Genomic DNA, 18,253 nt, shown 5'->3' with positions numbered 1-18,253 from the left:
TCTTCTACACTAGTGAAACTTATGTTAATAATTTTACCTACGACTGTTTTTTGAAATAGCCTTTTCAGTTCAGTTCTTAGAATTGAAAAGTTTCACATAACAACATTGTTTTACTTAACAACACGGGTAACGGACCAATGAGCTTCAAGGATTGAGAGAAAAGAAGTAAAATTGTAATGCTTTGAACTTCAACTAGTCAGCTGTTTACCAATTTAATTGTTAACGATTGGTGCAATTAGTGATTGGTACAATGAGTCATTGCATCAATGTCAGTGGCAATGAGAGCTTATAAACGAAACCATAACCTCTCTTAGAAATTTTGAGTAAGGATTAATAGTAATTAAAAACCGGTCGTATATAAAGTAGTTTACGCAACTCGGGTAAATAGTGTTAACGACACTATTTTCTACGGCACTAAGTTTTTAAGGCACTCGCTAAGGCTTGTACCATAAATTTTCTACTAATGTCATTAACAATATCTTTACGCGATCGTTGCGTAAACTACTATAAATTAATGACTAGAAAATACACACTCACAATTATGGTGGAACATTTAAGTTAACCTTAATAATCAAGAATCAAGAAATTTTATTTCCATAAAATGCGGTTACATTGCTGGAAAACGTCAGTCAACTATAGCTAAAATAAAAACTAAAAAAGACAATGGTGGTAATAGATTATTACCACCCCAGTTGTACTTTCAATAGTCAATAATGACAAAAATGATGTTATTTTTATCAGCTGTTTGACACACTAAAGGTGGCATTAAGAGTTGCCAAAAATAACCAAACAATAATCCTAGCCCAATAATGGTAAAGTAAAAACATTTTAAAAATTGTGGTATGTTCAAAATCCAGAAATAGTTAACCATGAAGGAAATTTGAATAATATAATAACTCATGTAAAAGAAAGGTAAATAATTGTAGTCTCGAAACCAAAACAGGTCACATACACAAAGATGATGACAATATTGCTGTTGGAATTAATTAAGTGTGGATAATGGCATAGTGAGACAGTGTGTAAGAAGCGAATCAAGGTCTGGAGCCAACAGAGCGTGTATAGTGTCCCACATGATTCCAGCCTGGAGCTATTGTGAGTAGTGTGGCATTGACATTGACAAGTGCTACTTACTTGTTGTGAGTAGGAGTATCTTACCCTTCCTTACTCACTGCTATAGGTCAGTTCTTGGTGGATCCTATTTAAGTACACCACATAATAAGGTAAACCCTTAATGATAGGAGATTAAGTTACAGCGAAATCTAAAATAAACAATAATAAACCAGTAAGTAAAAATAATAAGCAATGAGTCAGTATAAAAAATATACAAGATAACAATAATTAAAAATTTGAATACTCACTGGCGTTAAAAAAACATTTTTATAGCAAAAATTATAAACATTTTTTCATATATTTAGTTAGGCATGCATCTGATTATAATAAGCAGCAAAGCATTAAAAAGACAAATATCTTGGAATGAAGGAGTCCTCTGATATGCTGATGATCTGTGAATTGGAAGTTGAAGTTGTTTGTTTTGTGTTTCATAACGTTAAGAGTAAAAATTACAGTTTTCTTAGTATATTTGTCTAATGAGTCGAATAAAGATCCTACTGTATTCTGGGTCAAAATAGAATGGTAAACATTTTGCTGAACAAGGGTTGTAGAGTATTTGTTTTGCTAATTATGAAGATTTTTTTCATGTTTGGCAGTTTGATTTTTCTGTTTTGTTTAATATATGTTGAGCATTTTTCATCACTAAATTTTTATAGGATATTACTAAATGATTCTTATCTAAGTTAAAATTGTAAGCCTAATACAATTTTCCACTCAATGTAAAGAGTGGTTCAAAACTAAATTAAAACAAGCTAAATCAAAGTTTATATAGATTTACACAGATTGCCAAAGCAGTAAATTTGATCTTTTACTCCAAGCAGGGCTCAGTCCAACAGAAATTAACATCATGTTGGAAAGCTGTTGACTACTTAGTAGTGGATAGTTTGGATTCAGCTAAGGTTTTTCACAAAAGTAAATTTTATGGGAAATTTGATGCTGAAAAATACAATGAACAAAGGTTGATTTGTGAGAAATACTTTTTTTAATTTGTCAAAATAACAAGGTAGTAGAGCCAGCCTTAGGCACTTGCGAAAGGTGCAGCCGTACAGGACCTCAAGCCTCGGGGGGCCCTGCGTTTGGTGAAAATACAAAAAAATTGTTAAAAATCATTGAATTTGTTACTATTATCTTTGAATTTTACGACAATTATCAAAAATAAAAAGGGGGGAGCAGGAATACTAGTATTTCACATTGAGAGTTTGTTAGTATTGATGGTATACTACGTTTTTGGTAGTAAGGGGCCCCACTCTAAATGTTTGCACTGTGCCCCCTCCACCGAAGGCCGGCTCTGCTACGTGTTCTTGTTAATCTGGCTGGTAGTTCCTTTCTCGGTCAATATGTACACAAACAGATGAAGATCAAGGCACTCACATACTATCATACTCAAAGTATAAGAACAAAAAGAACTAATTTATACGACTTTTTAGGTGCCTAAAATGATGAATAAGTTATTCAAAAGTTTCATGTTGTCTGCAGTGCTTAAAGTAGTGCTTTGTTCTGGACATTCATTTGATGATGTAAACATTATCCGAATTCAGAACAATGGATCCGAAACTCGAACAATTTACCTTCCAAAACACAATGTGACTTCAAGTGAAAGATCATTAAAATATTACAAAAAGATAAGTAATGAAATCGATGGAAATAAATTTGTGCTGGTTGATCACTTTGGAAGTCACAGTTCTCGTATTAAAAATAATGTTCAATTGACACAAAAACAAACTAATAAAGATGTTACTGCTCATAATGTGAAAATTATGAAGTACAAAGCAAAAATACAGAAACTCAATACTACAGATCCATATAAATTGCACTTTTCCATAAAGAAAAGAAATAAAACTATTTCAGCAAACAATACAGTTCAGCCAACTAAGAAATCTGGAATTGATATCAAAGTCGGTGCTGATAAAATTGCTAAACGTAAGTATGCAGTTTATACATACCATCCTACTCTGCAATATTCATTAAACATAAAATACTTTTACCCATTTTTGGCAGTGATGATACTAAGACCTTGTAAACAGTACTAAAAGGCTCTTATTCACACACAGACTTAGTATATTAAAAATACTTTTCCATCCCTTATAATAATTGTATAAGAATCCACTGTAAGCCTTAATATTTGTGGAGATAAACATTGTGTATCCTGTAATAACAATAGTTATTTGTGCAACTAGTGAGAAAAGTGAGCAATTGACTCACTCGAGAGAAATCCTTACTCACGAGCCGTAGGCGAGTGAGGAATGGTTTCTCGATTGAGGCAATTGTACTTTGAACTCGAGTTGCACATTATACTTTTCCTACAGTTACCATAAAACAAATAAATTTGTGAAGAAACATAACCTATTTTTACACAGAAGTGAACTTTAAATATAACATTTAATGTGAAGTGACAAATACAACAGTACAACAGCTGACCAGCTGATTTACAGCCAGTGCTGCCAACGTATTTCGCGCGCATACGGCGTTGCCTGCATGTTACGCGCTCACTAGTTCGTGCCTTCACGTTGCAAATCTGGAGTGAGACAAAGTAATTAGAGTGAGACAATGTTAACATTGTCTCACTCTCACTGATGAGCGAATTGGCCACTTTGCTTTCTTAAATCAGTGAGAAAACATGTACATTGTTAGGTAACTGTAGGAAAAAGTAATTTGTTCATGTTAATTTTGAGTTTTCTTTACAAATTCTTCAAAATATGTTGTAGTAAAATGTAAACTCTAAACTATCACATACCTCGTCTTGCAGTTCAAATATAGTGTTTTATAATCCACTACATATGTTTTGCCAAATGTGGCATTTTCAAGTGGTATACTAAAACATTATATCCAAATTGGACTCGTCAAATTGTAAAATTTTCAGTTGAAACACAAAGATTCTACAATTTGACTTTGGATATAAAGTTTAAAATGGAATTTAAAATAATGTAAACAAAGTAAAATGTATATGGGATGCACAATAAAATCTTAACAAAAATTATAATAAAAAATCTTAGTTTTTTTAGAAAGCAACCTCCTCTAGCATTGGTTAGCATTAGTGCACAGGTTGCTTTCTAAGTGGCCGAACTATAGTTTTATTAAGCAGTTAAAACTTCATCAGCCTCCTGAAAGTTAATATCCTTGTTTTGTGGATCCTCTTAAGCTTATGTTGTAACTTGTAGATGAAAAGTACTGATATATTTATGTGTACTGGAATGAAAAAATGTATAAAGAAACCCGACCTTTTGAGTTGTAATGAAATGATTTTTAGTAATAATTATTGGATTTTGGAAAGCAAGTGTCCAAACAATTTGTTGGGTTCAATTCAAATAATTTATTCACAGAATGAACCAACCAGTTTACAGTGGTAACTAAAATTAGTACAAGAATTATTCTACAGGTATCTTTTAATCACAGTTAAACATGCATAGAATCTTGTTCTAAAGTCTGGATTGGTATTTCAGTCTTGAACATTTTCACCATTGTTAACTTCACCAATGAGCTGTGTTACTCAGAGGAGGGTATGGTGGGAGTTTGTTACCATTCCTCAGAATGTCATAGTTTGGGAGGGCAGCCCCACGGTTCATGTGCCCAAGGCTTCGGTGTCTGCTGCTTTGGTGAGATTACAATCAAAATAATAAGAAATAATTCTAAACAGTTGTGTCAATTTGGTATAGATAATTTGTAGAGGCTTTTCAAGATAAGCAACTTCTATGGCAGAGGTTTAAAGATTGTTACAGTCGCAAATTTTGACTTTAATGATTGCCTTTAGCAAGCATTATCCATTGAGTTATCTTTTTTCAACAACACAGATGAAACAATGTAAACTCAAGCCCGTTTTTGACACTGTTAGCGCACTAGGCACAACTTATAGTAGTGCCCCTTCGCAATATTTTTATATAACAGGGTGTCCACCAACCGGGAAATTGGGATTTATATGTAAGTTTTTTGAACCGGGAATTATGCGTGAATTTTGCATTTATACCTGGAATTTTCAATTTACCGTGATCACACATTACAACAGTGACGTTTCCCTTACCGCGGTACATGATAATATGTCTATACACGACCGCCAGGGATGAGCAGAATTTTACCACGATCGCAGAAGACGATGAAAATGTTCACACAACCGCAGGACATTATGATGATTTTGCTTCATTCCCGCTAGACGATAGTATCCTCACGACCGTGGGATATGTTCATATATTGCCACGATCATGGAAGACGATATTTAAGTCTACAGGACCGCGAGAATTTATCAAAGGTCAAAATTTGGGCATCATGATCATACAGATATGTAACCAGTCCCTCTATTTTTAGATTAGGTTTAGATTAGGATTAGGTTCTTATGTTTGATCAATTTGCTTTTTTATGCAGATTCCGAGGGCCCTACTACCCTTGTGGGAAAATCAACCAGATATTTAAATTCATGTCTAACTATAACGGAGTTTAGATCGGCATTCCTATCATTTCATAATGTGTTAATATTTATGTCACCAGCCACTATAATATATTTATTCCTAGCTAGTACAATGTCTAATAGCTTGCTTAGCCGATGTAAAAATAACCCGCCGCAGCCAACCTGCAGACTAAGCGAATTTCCATTTACCTGGCTGGATTTCTACTAAAATATTTCCTTAACGTTGTCAGATTTGTTTCCTATCTAAATAACATTAATTTTGGTGAGTACTTAGGTTTGCTGGTACAGGGAAGATATTGAGGTGTGTTTTTTTATTGAATGTTGATAGCTTAGAATGAAACAAACAAAATTTCCAAATTTGGTTAAATAAACAAGTAAACTAAACAGTTGATTTATTCTCCGTAAGAATAACATGGGAATTTTAAATTTACATTTTTTTTAAATTATCTCCCAAACTGTTGGGCACACAACAATGCTTCAATATACAAAATTAATTCTTTTTTTAAGCCCTACAAAATAGTTTGGAGAGAAATATGAAATTTTGTGTTTTTATGGTAAAAAATGGGAAAAATCTATTTTTACCTCATAAAACCCCGTTCCCATAGTCCGATTATGCTGGTTCGCAAACTCGTTTGAATAAACGTAGGTTTACACGTTTGTGCCAAATTTAATCAAAATCGGATCATTTTTGCTCTATAGTTATCGCGCTAACGGACATATATATATATGAATTTGAAAGGATGGTGTTTTTGGCCTCTGGGGACCTCAAAACGAATTAGTAAATCGGTCCTGGATCTTGTCTCACCACGAGACCTACGGTAATAGCTTATTCCCTGCATGGGAAATTCCCTAAAAATGAAACTTTAGAAATTAAGTACTTTAGAATGACCCAGTATCAGATTTAAAACAAACATTCTGCTCTCAAACTGTTTTTCTTCATGTAAGGACACTTCAGGAATAACAACTGGACTCCACTTTACAGCTCCACGCTCAAAGATGGCAACACCACCACCCGTCGAGATGGTGCGGCAATAATGAGAAAGTAATTTTAATTTATTTACATGCAATCTAGAGATCTCATTTTGATTTAATTTATGATCTGTTAAAACTACTGTATCGGGGTTACTTTAGTTTAAAATAATTTCTAGTGGTTCGATGCGGCTTGCTAAATGTTGAATGTTCTGATTCAATATTTTTATTTTACTGTTATATTTATTGACAAAAATGTTTTTAGGTTGTATTATTTTTCTTCCATACCTAGCACGAGCGGGGAGTTTAAAGTGAAGTCCCTCTGTGTTATTTTTTGATGGAAACAATACAATAGGGCTTGCTCTCCCCACTTCACTTATCACTCCCCACTGTATTCTCCTACAGACTCTTCAGTGCTGGTCCATATTTATATAGGTTATTCTTCTATTCAATCCTGGTGTGTCTATGTCTATAAGGCAGAGCAGAGACAATGACATTTTTGTGATTTGTCTTGTTCAAAATTGTTCTTATTGTAGCTTAACTCAGCCTGCACAATTTCATTATTCGATCCTCCTATCACATTGGCTTTCATAAATAATTTGGTAAGTTCTTCTACTTTTATAAAACCTTTTCCATCGTAGCGCTTGGTTTAAAAATACAGTTTATATTGTAGTCATTCCCCTGCCATGATAGATGCTAGGTTTTTACTAAGGTATCTCCCATGACTGTCTGCTAAAATAAGAATATTCTTTTTATTATTTTGGTGCTTGGAGAGGAGTGGAAATGTCTTTGTCTAGTTTACATGCTTAGGGATTTTCTTTGTTTGTAGTTTTGTTCTTAGAACCATGTTTGATCAATTATGAAACCGGACTTTAAGTAGTTTTATTCTTAATATTTCTGTTGGTAGAAGCGGTCTCAGTGGTTGTCATAATCTGTGGGTTATTAGGATGTGGGAAGGTAGGAGCTGAAGTCTCTGAGCAGAGTTGCACTAACAGCAGCCAAGCGTTGACAATGACATGTAGCCCACACTCATAGCTGGCTGTCTGTTGGGCCACACTAAACCCTACAAGTTTGACGTTGGAGTATATGGTTAGATTCTCTATCAGAATCTCAGCATGGTGTCTGTTCATGCCTTGGGTTGATTCGTAGTGCACAGCAGTGTTTGAGACTGTATCTAGCACTAACAGACTCCAGTGGGTTCCACCTCCATCATCTAGAGAGTTGTTTAAACAGAAGAAAACAAGTCACTTGTTTTTAAAATCCAATTCAGATAGCACCGCTTCAACTTGTATCTTATTTTATAGCTTTAGAATGTGGGTAACTGATGCTCCCATAAATATTACATCTTTACTCAGAATTAAACAAATTAAAGTATGACGAAAATAGATTGTCTGATAACCACTTACTTTTGTTATCATTGTAGCTTTCAGGTTGTTGAGAGTTTCAGGCACATCACAAAGTTTTGCTGCTAGCCACTTGCTTCTAACAATTTCTTGTCAAGCAGTTTCTTTAATCGACTGTTTTCTACAATGAATTTACTATTCACACATTGTAGCCTATCATAATCTTCAACAAGTGTATCAAACTTAGATTGCAAGTCTCTATCTTTTATACTTTTACTTGAAACCTTTCTTAAGCTGTCATGTATCCTACATTCCAGAGTTTGTTTTTCACTTATAAGATAATCATTTACAACACAACCAAAGATTCACTTAATTAATTTCAACCAAAAATTTTGCTTGGACTCGTCCAGGAAGCCTTCCAACTCTTTTATTTTGTACTTGGCATCTTTTAATCTCTGATTGGTATCTAGATGCTCACCACGTATAACATTAAATTCCAAAACAACTTTTGCTGTGACATTAATTAGGTGATCAAAACAATTCAATTCACTATTAGCTACAAGCTTACTTAATTGGAGACAGAATTCAGAAATTAAACTTTCCGTCTCAGTACAAAAATTTGTTCAACTACAGAGAATAGACCGTACAACCAACCATTAAATCGCCTGGTCATTCCATAGAGAATAAAATAATAAGATGGGAAAGTGTGTGCACAGTTTACCAATGGAGTGCGCCTGCAATACCTGAGATGGTACACCTTCGTTTGAGTGACGTGGTAGTTGCTTCGCTGAAAGTGTAGGCTTAAATACGCTGTCAGCGGCTCAGCGTCGGCAGTGGCAGGGAGCATCGGCTGGGCAGAATTCACTGTAACTGGTAGTCCTGAACACGGCTGCGCGGGGATGATTGCGCAATCGTACAAAACACGCTGCCGCAATGTCTTATCAGTCTCGGTTTTGCGGTTATCAAAGCTTTAGCTAATAATAAAATCAACTTACAGCACTGATTTACATCGTCCAAATTGATACTTAATAGTCCAAAGATAATATTAACACATACAAAGATAATTCCATCAGTATTTGACCACTAAAAATTTACGATAACAGATTGCTTCTTTTAACGTAGATCATGTCTACCAACCAGACATGATATGTGATCATGTATGTGTAACGGTGGTTATAACATACCATTTTTACACAGACAATGATAACAGCGGTGGTACTAGGACCTTGTCAAGATCGGGCTAACTCTAGGGGCGCCTCTACTTTTTAAGCTGTTAGGTGACTTTTAAAACCATTTTATCATCTAGAACAGTGTCCAAAAACCTCTTTCACGTTTTTACGATAAAATGTATGTTTAAATTTATAATTCCAGGCGGCTTTAGCCCCCCCCCTTCATGAAACAACCACTGAATGATAACAATTAAAGAATTATGTGGCTCATCTCAATTGTGCATGTTGTGTTTGTATGTAAATGTAAATCTTTTATTTTTTATGTAAGTCTTTTACTAATCAAAACAATCCCTACAACACCAGCTACATAAACAGCTACACAATAACTTAAAGTTAAAAACACATACCCTACAAGAGAAACATAATTGAAGATATAAGTAAAATATAATATTTTATAGTTCAGCATTTGATACAAATCATTATCATAATAGGAAAGCATCAGTAACTTTATTTAATCTAAGGAGTTGTTATGTTTACCTTCCAGTGGTAAGGACATGTGGGGAAAGCTCAGTAGTCAACAACACTTACATCACTTCCGCTGCGGTCTCCCAAGACATGGACTCTGGAGTATATATCTGCTCCATCACCATCTACAAGTCTCACCCCAGCGTCGTTCAATTCAGACTCTCATTCGACAACTTTCAGGTTGTTTTCACATTGTTTTAATTTATTTGTCCTTTATGAAATGTGGTAAAGATGGTTTGAATAAAGTGGTAAAGAAGTTTTTGCTGGACTTTTAAATGGAAGGCTCATGTTTTATGAAAATAAGTCACTCTATGTTAATTACCAAGTGTGTACAATAGTCATTCATAATTGAAAGTGTAGATTTATTTAATAATCTAGAATAATAGTGATGAAGGTAAGAATGTAATGATGGTGTCAAATTTGAACTAGCTTGCTTGGTGGTTACAGTATTACTTGTTTTAGACCTTTAATGTACATAAATTGTCATACTATAAAACCTATTTTAAGTCACATTGTGAAAGCTTTATTACCATAGTAGATTAGTAGACAATACCTGTGTTGGGACTACACTATGTTTTCTTGGGACTATATTCTGTTGTTACCAAGTTTTATATGATATTTAATATTTTGGATAATATTCTGAAGATGAAAGCATATTGACATGATATCAGCATAACATGATAACTCTAATCGTTATCAATCTTACATGTAATCAAACTATAATGCATAAGAATACCAACATGTCAGGTTAGTGTCAGGTTTAGTTTTTTGAGATTTCAACTTTTGAACATGTTAGATTTTTGAGGCAAAGTCACAAAGGACACAGTGTTTGTATGCATGTTACAAAATTGTTGGTTTGGTATGGAAAACGTATTACCAACACATTTTTAGATGGATACCTTTAATAACATTTGTTTTGCAGCTTGCAGGACCTGTGGAAGGGAACTGTGTTGTGGACAGGTTTGTAGTGACTGGGCAGAATAGAAATGACATAATTCCTGCGATCTGTGGCTTTAACTCTGGCAAACATGGTGAGTGCTCTCACTTCTTTATTCAAGATTTCAGATTATAAATTTAATTACATTAATTTCTCTCAAAACAAACTGGTCACCATTTACTCATAGTCCCTGACAGATTGCCTTGTGTTCAACATTTCACTGATATCATACAGTCGGTTTATTTATGATAAACAGTCATACAGTAAAACACTAAAACTTGTTATTTAATTGCATTTTTGATGTTAGCCTCCAGATTCCGTTGAATATATAAATTGGTGTAAATACCTGCTTCTATGTAATTCAAATTGCTGCAAAACTAGTTTCCATTTCACGAAGAAGTCATCTTCAGGTGTCCAGGGGATGTCAAAATCACTCCTTCAGAAGGTCGTTGATACACATACTGTAGGTACATTTACACACAAATACGCACACAAACACGAACATAGTTACAAAAAAAATGCACATTTACAACGAGTGGGAGACGAATAAAAATGGTAACTTAGGGATGATGCTTCACGAAAGATGAATGTAGCGTCCAAACAGTAGCGTCCTTCTCGTCATGACACATCATCCCTAAGTTACTATTTTTATTCGTCTCCCACTCGTTGTAAATGTACCTTTTTTGGAAACTATGTTGTTCGTATATGTGTTTGTGTGTAAATGTACAATACTGTATGTGTATCTGATGAAGTGATTTTGACATCCCCTGGACGCCTGAAGATTACTTCTTCGTGAAGTCGAAACTAGTTGTGTGCCTTTGCAACAATTTGGATTACATAGAAGCAGGTATTTACACCAATTTATATTGTTATTTAAGTAAATAAACAAGATTTCAGCATAAATCAATTGAACTGGCCGATAGTTTTGATAGGTACTCAGTTAAACTGCCATGCACTCTGTGGCCCTAAGGAGAGATAATTGGGGGTGAAAACTGGTTATGGTTTCTGTGGTGATGTGATGTATTAATTGTAATTAAGTTAAATGTGTTGGTAATTGGCTGCTGTGGGTGCTAGGGCCTGGAGTACCCTAGCATGTTGCAATTAAGAACGTGCTGTACTCTACTACCATCTTAAAATGACAATTTAATTGGAAACGTTGTTGGGGAACCATAGGGCGGAAATCTTTACCCAGACCAGAAGCAGGCCAAGATGCTTTGATTACTTATTTTTAACTATTAAACAGAACTATAGCTAACCTTCCAAACTAAACTGCTAATTAGTGTAAAACGGAAATGATGATAAAACAGGTAAATTTCGTTCCCTAACTCGTTACTGAACCAATTTGGACTCATAAGGCGATTCCTGAATGAATTAATACTTAAACTTTCAACGTGGTGATTATTGCATGTCTAGGAATGATTACCTCGTTAAGCGAGGTAATCATTATTTTGGAATTACATTTCTGCGAGTGGGGCGAAAGCCTGCCGGCTTCCCCTTATATTGTTAATCTAGCCTGTCATCCTAGTCTTAGCTCTACTTAATAATTATAGACTCATCCTGATAAAACGAGGGCATGTCGATCTCAGTAAACGGACGATCAGAAAATCCAACGAAGGGAACGAAGACCGGCGACAGACAAGACGGAGGAAAACTCGATTTCGTAGCTCCTTGACGTTTCTCGAAAAAAGGCAAGTGGCAGACCGAAGGAGGCGCGCCGATCGCAAGGCCAGCGATTTAGTTGTGTGGCACTATATAAAATAGTGGCGCTAAGCGTCACAACCACCCCCCCTCGCGATTTTTTTTTTTTTTTTGTTATGGAAGGAAAGTGGTTAAACTGCCATGCACTCTTAAGCAGTAGTGTTGTGGGTTCAACTTCAAATGACTGGAATTTTGATTACAATCCCCACCTAATGATTTGTCCCAACTTTGCTCCAACTAATTTTAACTCATTTCTTTTTTTTATTAAGTACTTTGTACTCAGGAGTAAGATTAATTGGATGTGAATAGAGTTGATTGTTTCTAGTCTTGATGAAGGGGTAGAGAAATCATGCTGTCCTGGAATCCAACCCCGCAGGCACTGACAATGTCACTATATTGTATTAATCTGAAAGATTTTGAGTTTGCCCTTGAACAGAAATCCACCCCTCATGATAAGAGTTACTCATTGGAGTTAAATTAAAATAGACAGAGCGTGATGATATTTATCAGTAATAGAAGTCACAATCTTACCACTGCTAATACACCTAACATTTCAGAAAACTGTTTATGTATGACCTGGATTCTTACCCTCTACGATTCTATCCTCAGAATGATACCCCCAGACAAGAAATAAATTGTTTGACCCTGACAAAGTGTTGATATGTGTGAAACTTAATGTCTAAGCGTTTGTAGAAAGTGAGTGAAAATATAGATTACTAATGGCCAATAAAACAAATTGAATTGAATTGAATTTCCTATGATCTATCCACTCTTCACTTACTGTTGCATGTAGTGTACGTTGATGTGGATGAGACGGAAGGCCCAGTCTCACTAACACTGTTGTCGTCCGGAGCCCAAGGAGTTCCCCGTGACCTAAGGGTCAGGGTGACCCAAATGACCCTTGGCCATCCCCTACTAGCCCCTCGCAACTGTCTTCAGTACTACACAGAACCTAGAGGCAGCGTAGAGTCCTTCAACTATGATCCAGCCCCTACAGGCTCATCCTCTGGATATTTTGTAAATGACCCTTTTTTTGTATGGATTTTTGGTTGTTTGAAGCTTTTTTTAATGTTCAGAGGGGAAGTTAGGAAGGTTACCTAGTCTTGTGAAGTTTACTGAATTAGAAAATGGTAATAAATCAAATGTGTGGTTTTTTAGGTGTTCACTAATGTATTCATTTGTATGTTCTATTTGTTTGGCTAGTTTTACCAAATTATCATTCCCCTAGACAATTTTGGAACAAAAAATGTATCTAGCCCTCATTCATAAACAAATTAATTTCAAATAGTTTTGTGTAATATAGTTGTTGATTTAATCTGTTAACTTTGGGATCAATTTTACTGGGTTGATCCCAAGTAAATATATAGATATTTTTTTTTTACCATGAGCTGTTTGAGGGTACTGAAGGGTATTTTTAGTCTTGTGATGTTTGTGGTTTGTGGTGTTGTTGTTGATGTTTGTGGTATTTGCTACGATAGTTTGATAATACCTTCAAGTTGAGGTTACCTTGCTACCTAAGTTCATCTCACTCACTTCTTATTGGTTTCTTGCAAGTGGATTTTGATTGATGATTATTATATATATTTGTCTGATTTACAGGGTGATTACCGAGAAACAAATGTTTTTCAAATAACGAGTACTCGGGAGATTCAGAGCAAAAAATATATTTATGAGTGGAAAAACAGTGTACACAATAGGCAATTTCAGAATAAAATTACTTAAAATTTAGCATTTAAACATTACAACACTAAGGTCGCCTTGTTCTGCTTGTTTATAGTGTTGAAGGCGTTCCTAAAAACTTGCTTCGGGTTTTGCTAACATATCTCTAGGAATAGCGCTAATTTCCTGGCAAATAGTTTCTTTAAGTTCCTGAATTGTTTGTGGTTTGTTTATGTAAACTCTAGATTTCAAAAATCCCCATAGAAAGAAATCTGGAATTGTAAGATCCGGTGAGCGAGAAGGCCAAGTGACATCACCAAAATGCAAGATAACTCTTGTAGGGAATGTTCGCCGAAGGAATTCCATACTAATGCGAGCCGCATGGGTTGTTGCCCCATCTCGTTGGAACCATACATTACACATCTCTACACATTGACAGCGCAGTTCTGGCAAGAAATATTCTTCCAACATTTCTAGGTCCTGTTGTGCATTTACTCTCACTGCTCCGCCATCGTTGTCTTAAAAAAAATAAGGACCAATGATCCCTTTTCACTAACCGCATACCACAGTCACACCTAATCTATGAAGAGGTCTCTCAGTTACGTTTTTGAGGATTTTTTGCACACCAAAATCGTAAAATCTGATTGTTGACTGCTCTTTCCAAGTGAAAATGCGCTTCATCACTCATAAGGATAGCTGCTTTGTCGTTTTCATCTAAAACTTCACTCATTGTTACAAAAATTTACACGTTGCCTCTTATCTGCTTGACTCAATTGATGACATACTGCCAGCTTGAAAGAATGAAATTTAAGATCTTTGACCAAAATCTTTCTCACAATGGATGGGCGAAGTCCAAGAGCAGATGCCCGCTTTTGAATTGACCGGCTGGGACTCTGAACTGTTGCAAGGCGCACTCTTTCAACTGTCTCAGGGGTGACTGTCCTTACCGGTCCAGGAGGTTTCTTCTTAATCAAAGATCCAGTTGTGTTAACATTATGTATCCAACCCAATATCGTGACGATCAGGGATAGCACCATGCCGTGCAATGTTAAAATGTGCACGAAAGTCTCGCTGAGTCTGAGTGAGAGATTCACCATTTGCGTAATATTGTCGCATGACAAACGTACAATGCTCAAGGTTCCACATCTCGGCAATAATTGAAACTGCACTCTTCCCCCCCACAGTGCAACAACTTTTGGCTGTCGCCGAACGATATTCCTTGTATACTACGCAAGTCAAAAACATGCGTTTCCCAGTAATCACCCTGTATTTAGCATACACAAGCATTTTCACAAAAAATTAAAATTATAAGATGACTAAATGAATAATCAAACTAAAGATAAACCCATCTATTTTTAAGTATTTCATCAAACATTTTACACTCTAAGATTTTTTTCAAGTCCTATAATTTCTGTTAAATTTATATTGATTGAAGATACTAGCTCATTAAAAAGTTAGTGGCTTCAACTAATAAAAAAAACTTCTCCAACTATACTGACATTAAAAAAATTTTAAAATCTTCTTTAATTCTTAGTTCATTCTACTTTCAATAAGCTCCATGCTGATCTATAGTATACATATTTTGACTGAGGTTTATTTTCAGAACAATCTTGATTATGCAATATGCTTCAAGAAATCACCAGATGGACAGTGTGGGATTGTGTATTCCAACGCAGCTGGCGGAATGGAATACCCATTTCAAATTGTTAACCGTGAAAGTGGTAAGCTACTGGATAATATGGCATTGTAAAGATAATGATAACTAAAAATGACCCTTGATTCAGTTTCAGTTGTAAGTAATATCATAGACAAATAGAATAAATATAGACCTTCAGCTATGCTGCAGTTAGCATAAGTTCTGGCGTCCACCACTAGGTTTGCCGTGTAATTACGGCGCACACCGTTGCAGCGTCTGCTAGTCGCATACGGCTCCTGCGCTCCTCGCCTGCAGCGGTGGCCACCGGAACCTTCCTTTGACAGTCTATATTTATTCTATTTGTTTATGGTAATATCAATAGTATGAAGTTGTAAGAGTAAAATACTTAGTTTACACATCAATATTTCTGCTGGTACTGTACTCAAATCCAATGCATCTAAAAATACTCTTTAAACTCAAGAAACATATTATATATGTATTAAGGTAGGAGCCCTTATTTACTTTTCTCCAAAGTTCTGTCAAATCCACAAAAAATGCAGCTTGTATAGATATTTTTTGTGCATACAGTGAGGAAAATAATGGTTTTATAAGTCTTTGGACGTTCTACAGAACCATACGGGTATAGCCACTGGGGAAGGGTTTTTTGTCCTTCAACGCTATCCTCACTAACTCACCTGTATTGAGGTTAATACCGCAACATTCTTCTGGTTTATTTATCCTCAGACGGAACATCCACTGTACCTGAGGGACAGGCAGGAGCTGAAAGTTTTGACTGTCCTGATGACTATATCTCAACATCCACTATCAAACTTTGTGGCTACAAACTCAATGATGGTTCTACTACCATTGACTACTCTAAAAACTCTCCTGTTGAAGGTAAGTTTAGTTACAAGTGTCATTTGTTGGCTACATGGAAATAAGTAGACTTTGCCCAAGAGAAGGGAAAGAATAACTAAGTAAATGTCTCCTCGACCCATTGGTGTCCATCAATATGGGCTTGACCCTATAAGACAAATTTAAATTTAAATTTGGTCCCTCAGATTTGGTACAAATTAAGTAAAGTATCCTTTAATTTATGATGACTCTAGTTTAAATGTTCTGTAGCTTTCATCATTGTGGGGGCCGTTTGAGACCCCAAGTTAACCTCTTTTATCGAATTTCCCATATAGGGAATAAGCTATTACCGTAGGTCTCATGGTAAGACCTAGACCCGGGACCATTTTTCTTTTTCGTGTTGATGTCCCCAGAGGCCAAAAACACCCTCCGTTAATATATATATATATATACAGCGCGATAACTCGATAAAAAAATGGTTTCAAAAGAAATTGCAAAATTTTATGTTTTTAGGGTCAAAAATGGGATACCAAAACCCCCCATAAACCCCCGTTTCCATAGTCTAATAATGCTGGTTCGCAATCTCATTCGAATAAATATAGGTTTACAGGTTTATACAAAATTTCATCAAAATCAGATAATTTTTGTCGAGTTATTGTGCTAACAGACACACACACACACACACGCATATATATATATATGAATTTGAACGGATGATGTTTTTGACCTCTAGGAACCTCAAAATGAAAAAGTAAATTGGTCCCGGGTCCAGGTCTTATCATGAATACAACGGTAATAGCTTATTCCCTATGTAAGAAATTCGCTAAAAGAGGTATAAGTAAATCTCTGACTCATCCCTCAACTTCAAGGGGTGGATCCAACACATCCAATACTGTGTTGGAATTGTTTAAAGGGGTGTCATATTTTAAGGTTTTCATTGAAACTGGCTGTTTGCACTAGACTTTACAGCATCTTCTTATTTCATGTGTACACTATTGTTTGGTAGATATGATAACCAACCAATGAACAGTATATTTGTTGATCATTATTTGTAAGAAATTAGATTTCATATCTATATGATAAATTATATTTGAAAGTTCCAGATTAAGATTGTCTTAACAATCTATAGTTCCTGGTAATGTTTTAGTTCTAGTATATTTCCACACTGAACACACTATTGTATTGAACTGATAAGACAGACATTGCAGGTTCAAGACCATCCACCTACACTTATCTTATCACTGATGTTACCACTCTGGTCTATCCATGGAACATATACAGGAAAGCAAGGTTACACTACAAGAGTGAACTGTACTGATGAAATTAATTGCTGGTACCAGGCTGCAAACACACAAAATAACTGCAATGCACCCCGTAATATTCTTTTGCACTACCGAATCACCTATACCATCTTTTAGTGATGATCTATTTGAGAAGGGGAGGAAGAAAATAATCGTATGACCTATTTATTTTTTCCAGACAAAACCAACGGACCACTGATCTTGCGGTTTCATACAAATGAGAATGTGACAGGACATGGGTTTCGTTTAGACTACATGTTGACTTGCTATTCTGGTGCAGGCAGCGTAACATCTCCATCAATCCCAGCTCTCCCCGAAGCTGTCACCCGCATCCCTTTGCCAGTTTGAGTTGAATTCAGGTAGTTGAAAGTCTGAAACACTAATTGCAGTATATTTTTCTACATCACTACGATGACGATCACATTTGGGAATTACACAACACAAAATTAAGTACAGTATGTCTTGATGTCAATTTACAAATAAATGAGCCGATTCAAAACTTGTGAACCTGTACTTCTATTGAATAGGATAAACTAAACTAAACTATATCTTGCAATAGCATACCATACTCATGAGAGGGTTACATGAATTTTCCCTCAGTTTTAGTACAAATTAGTAAAATATCCTTAATATGATGACTCTGTTTATATGTTCT

At 35.5% G+C, this 18,253-nt stretch overlaps 1 protein-coding gene across 1 annotated transcript; it reads left to right on the top strand.

Moving 5' to 3' along the window:
* The first annotated feature begins 1,070 nt into the window (after nucleotides 1–1,070).
* Nucleotides 1,071–17,946, top strand: LOC129006007 (uncharacterized). The gene is made up of 8 exons (XM_054435094.1): nucleotides 1,071–1,092; nucleotides 4,551–4,703; nucleotides 9,532–9,692; nucleotides 10,435–10,543; nucleotides 12,941–13,164; nucleotides 15,410–15,527; nucleotides 16,187–16,339; nucleotides 17,777–17,946. The coding sequence occupies exons 1-8, from the start codon at nucleotides 1,071–1,073 to the stop codon at nucleotides 17,944–17,946; spliced, it is 1,110 nt and encodes a 369-aa protein (XP_054291069.1).
* The last annotated feature ends 307 nt before the right edge of the window (nucleotides 17,947–18,253 follow it).

The sequence above is a fragment of the Macrosteles quadrilineatus genome, unplaced genomic scaffold (genome assembly GCF_028750875.1).
Source record: "Macrosteles quadrilineatus isolate MER2022 unplaced genomic scaffold, UCM_ALF_1.0 Scaffold_54__1_contigs__length_841927, whole genome shotgun sequence".
Lineage (NCBI taxonomy): Eukaryota > Metazoa > Arthropoda > Insecta > Hemiptera > Cicadellidae > Macrosteles > Macrosteles quadrilineatus.
The sequence above is the reverse complement of the archived record's forward strand: the minus strand, read 5'-3'. Positions and strand labels throughout refer to the sequence as shown.

What these genes read in the sequence shown, in the direction of transcription:
- LOC129006007 (XM_054435094.1), top strand. Translation starts at nt 1,071, where the DNA reads ATGATTCCAGCCTGGAGCTATT. An exon ending in GCTCATCCTCTGGATATTTT is followed by an intron (nt 13,165 to 15,409) that starts GTAAATGACCCT and finishes GTTTATTTTCAG; the next exon opens with AACAATCTTGATTATGCAAT. An exon ending in TAAAAACTCTCCTGTTGAAG is followed by an intron (nt 16,340 to 17,776) that starts GTAAGTTTAGTT and finishes TATTTTTTCCAG; the next exon opens with ACAAAACCAACGGACCACTG.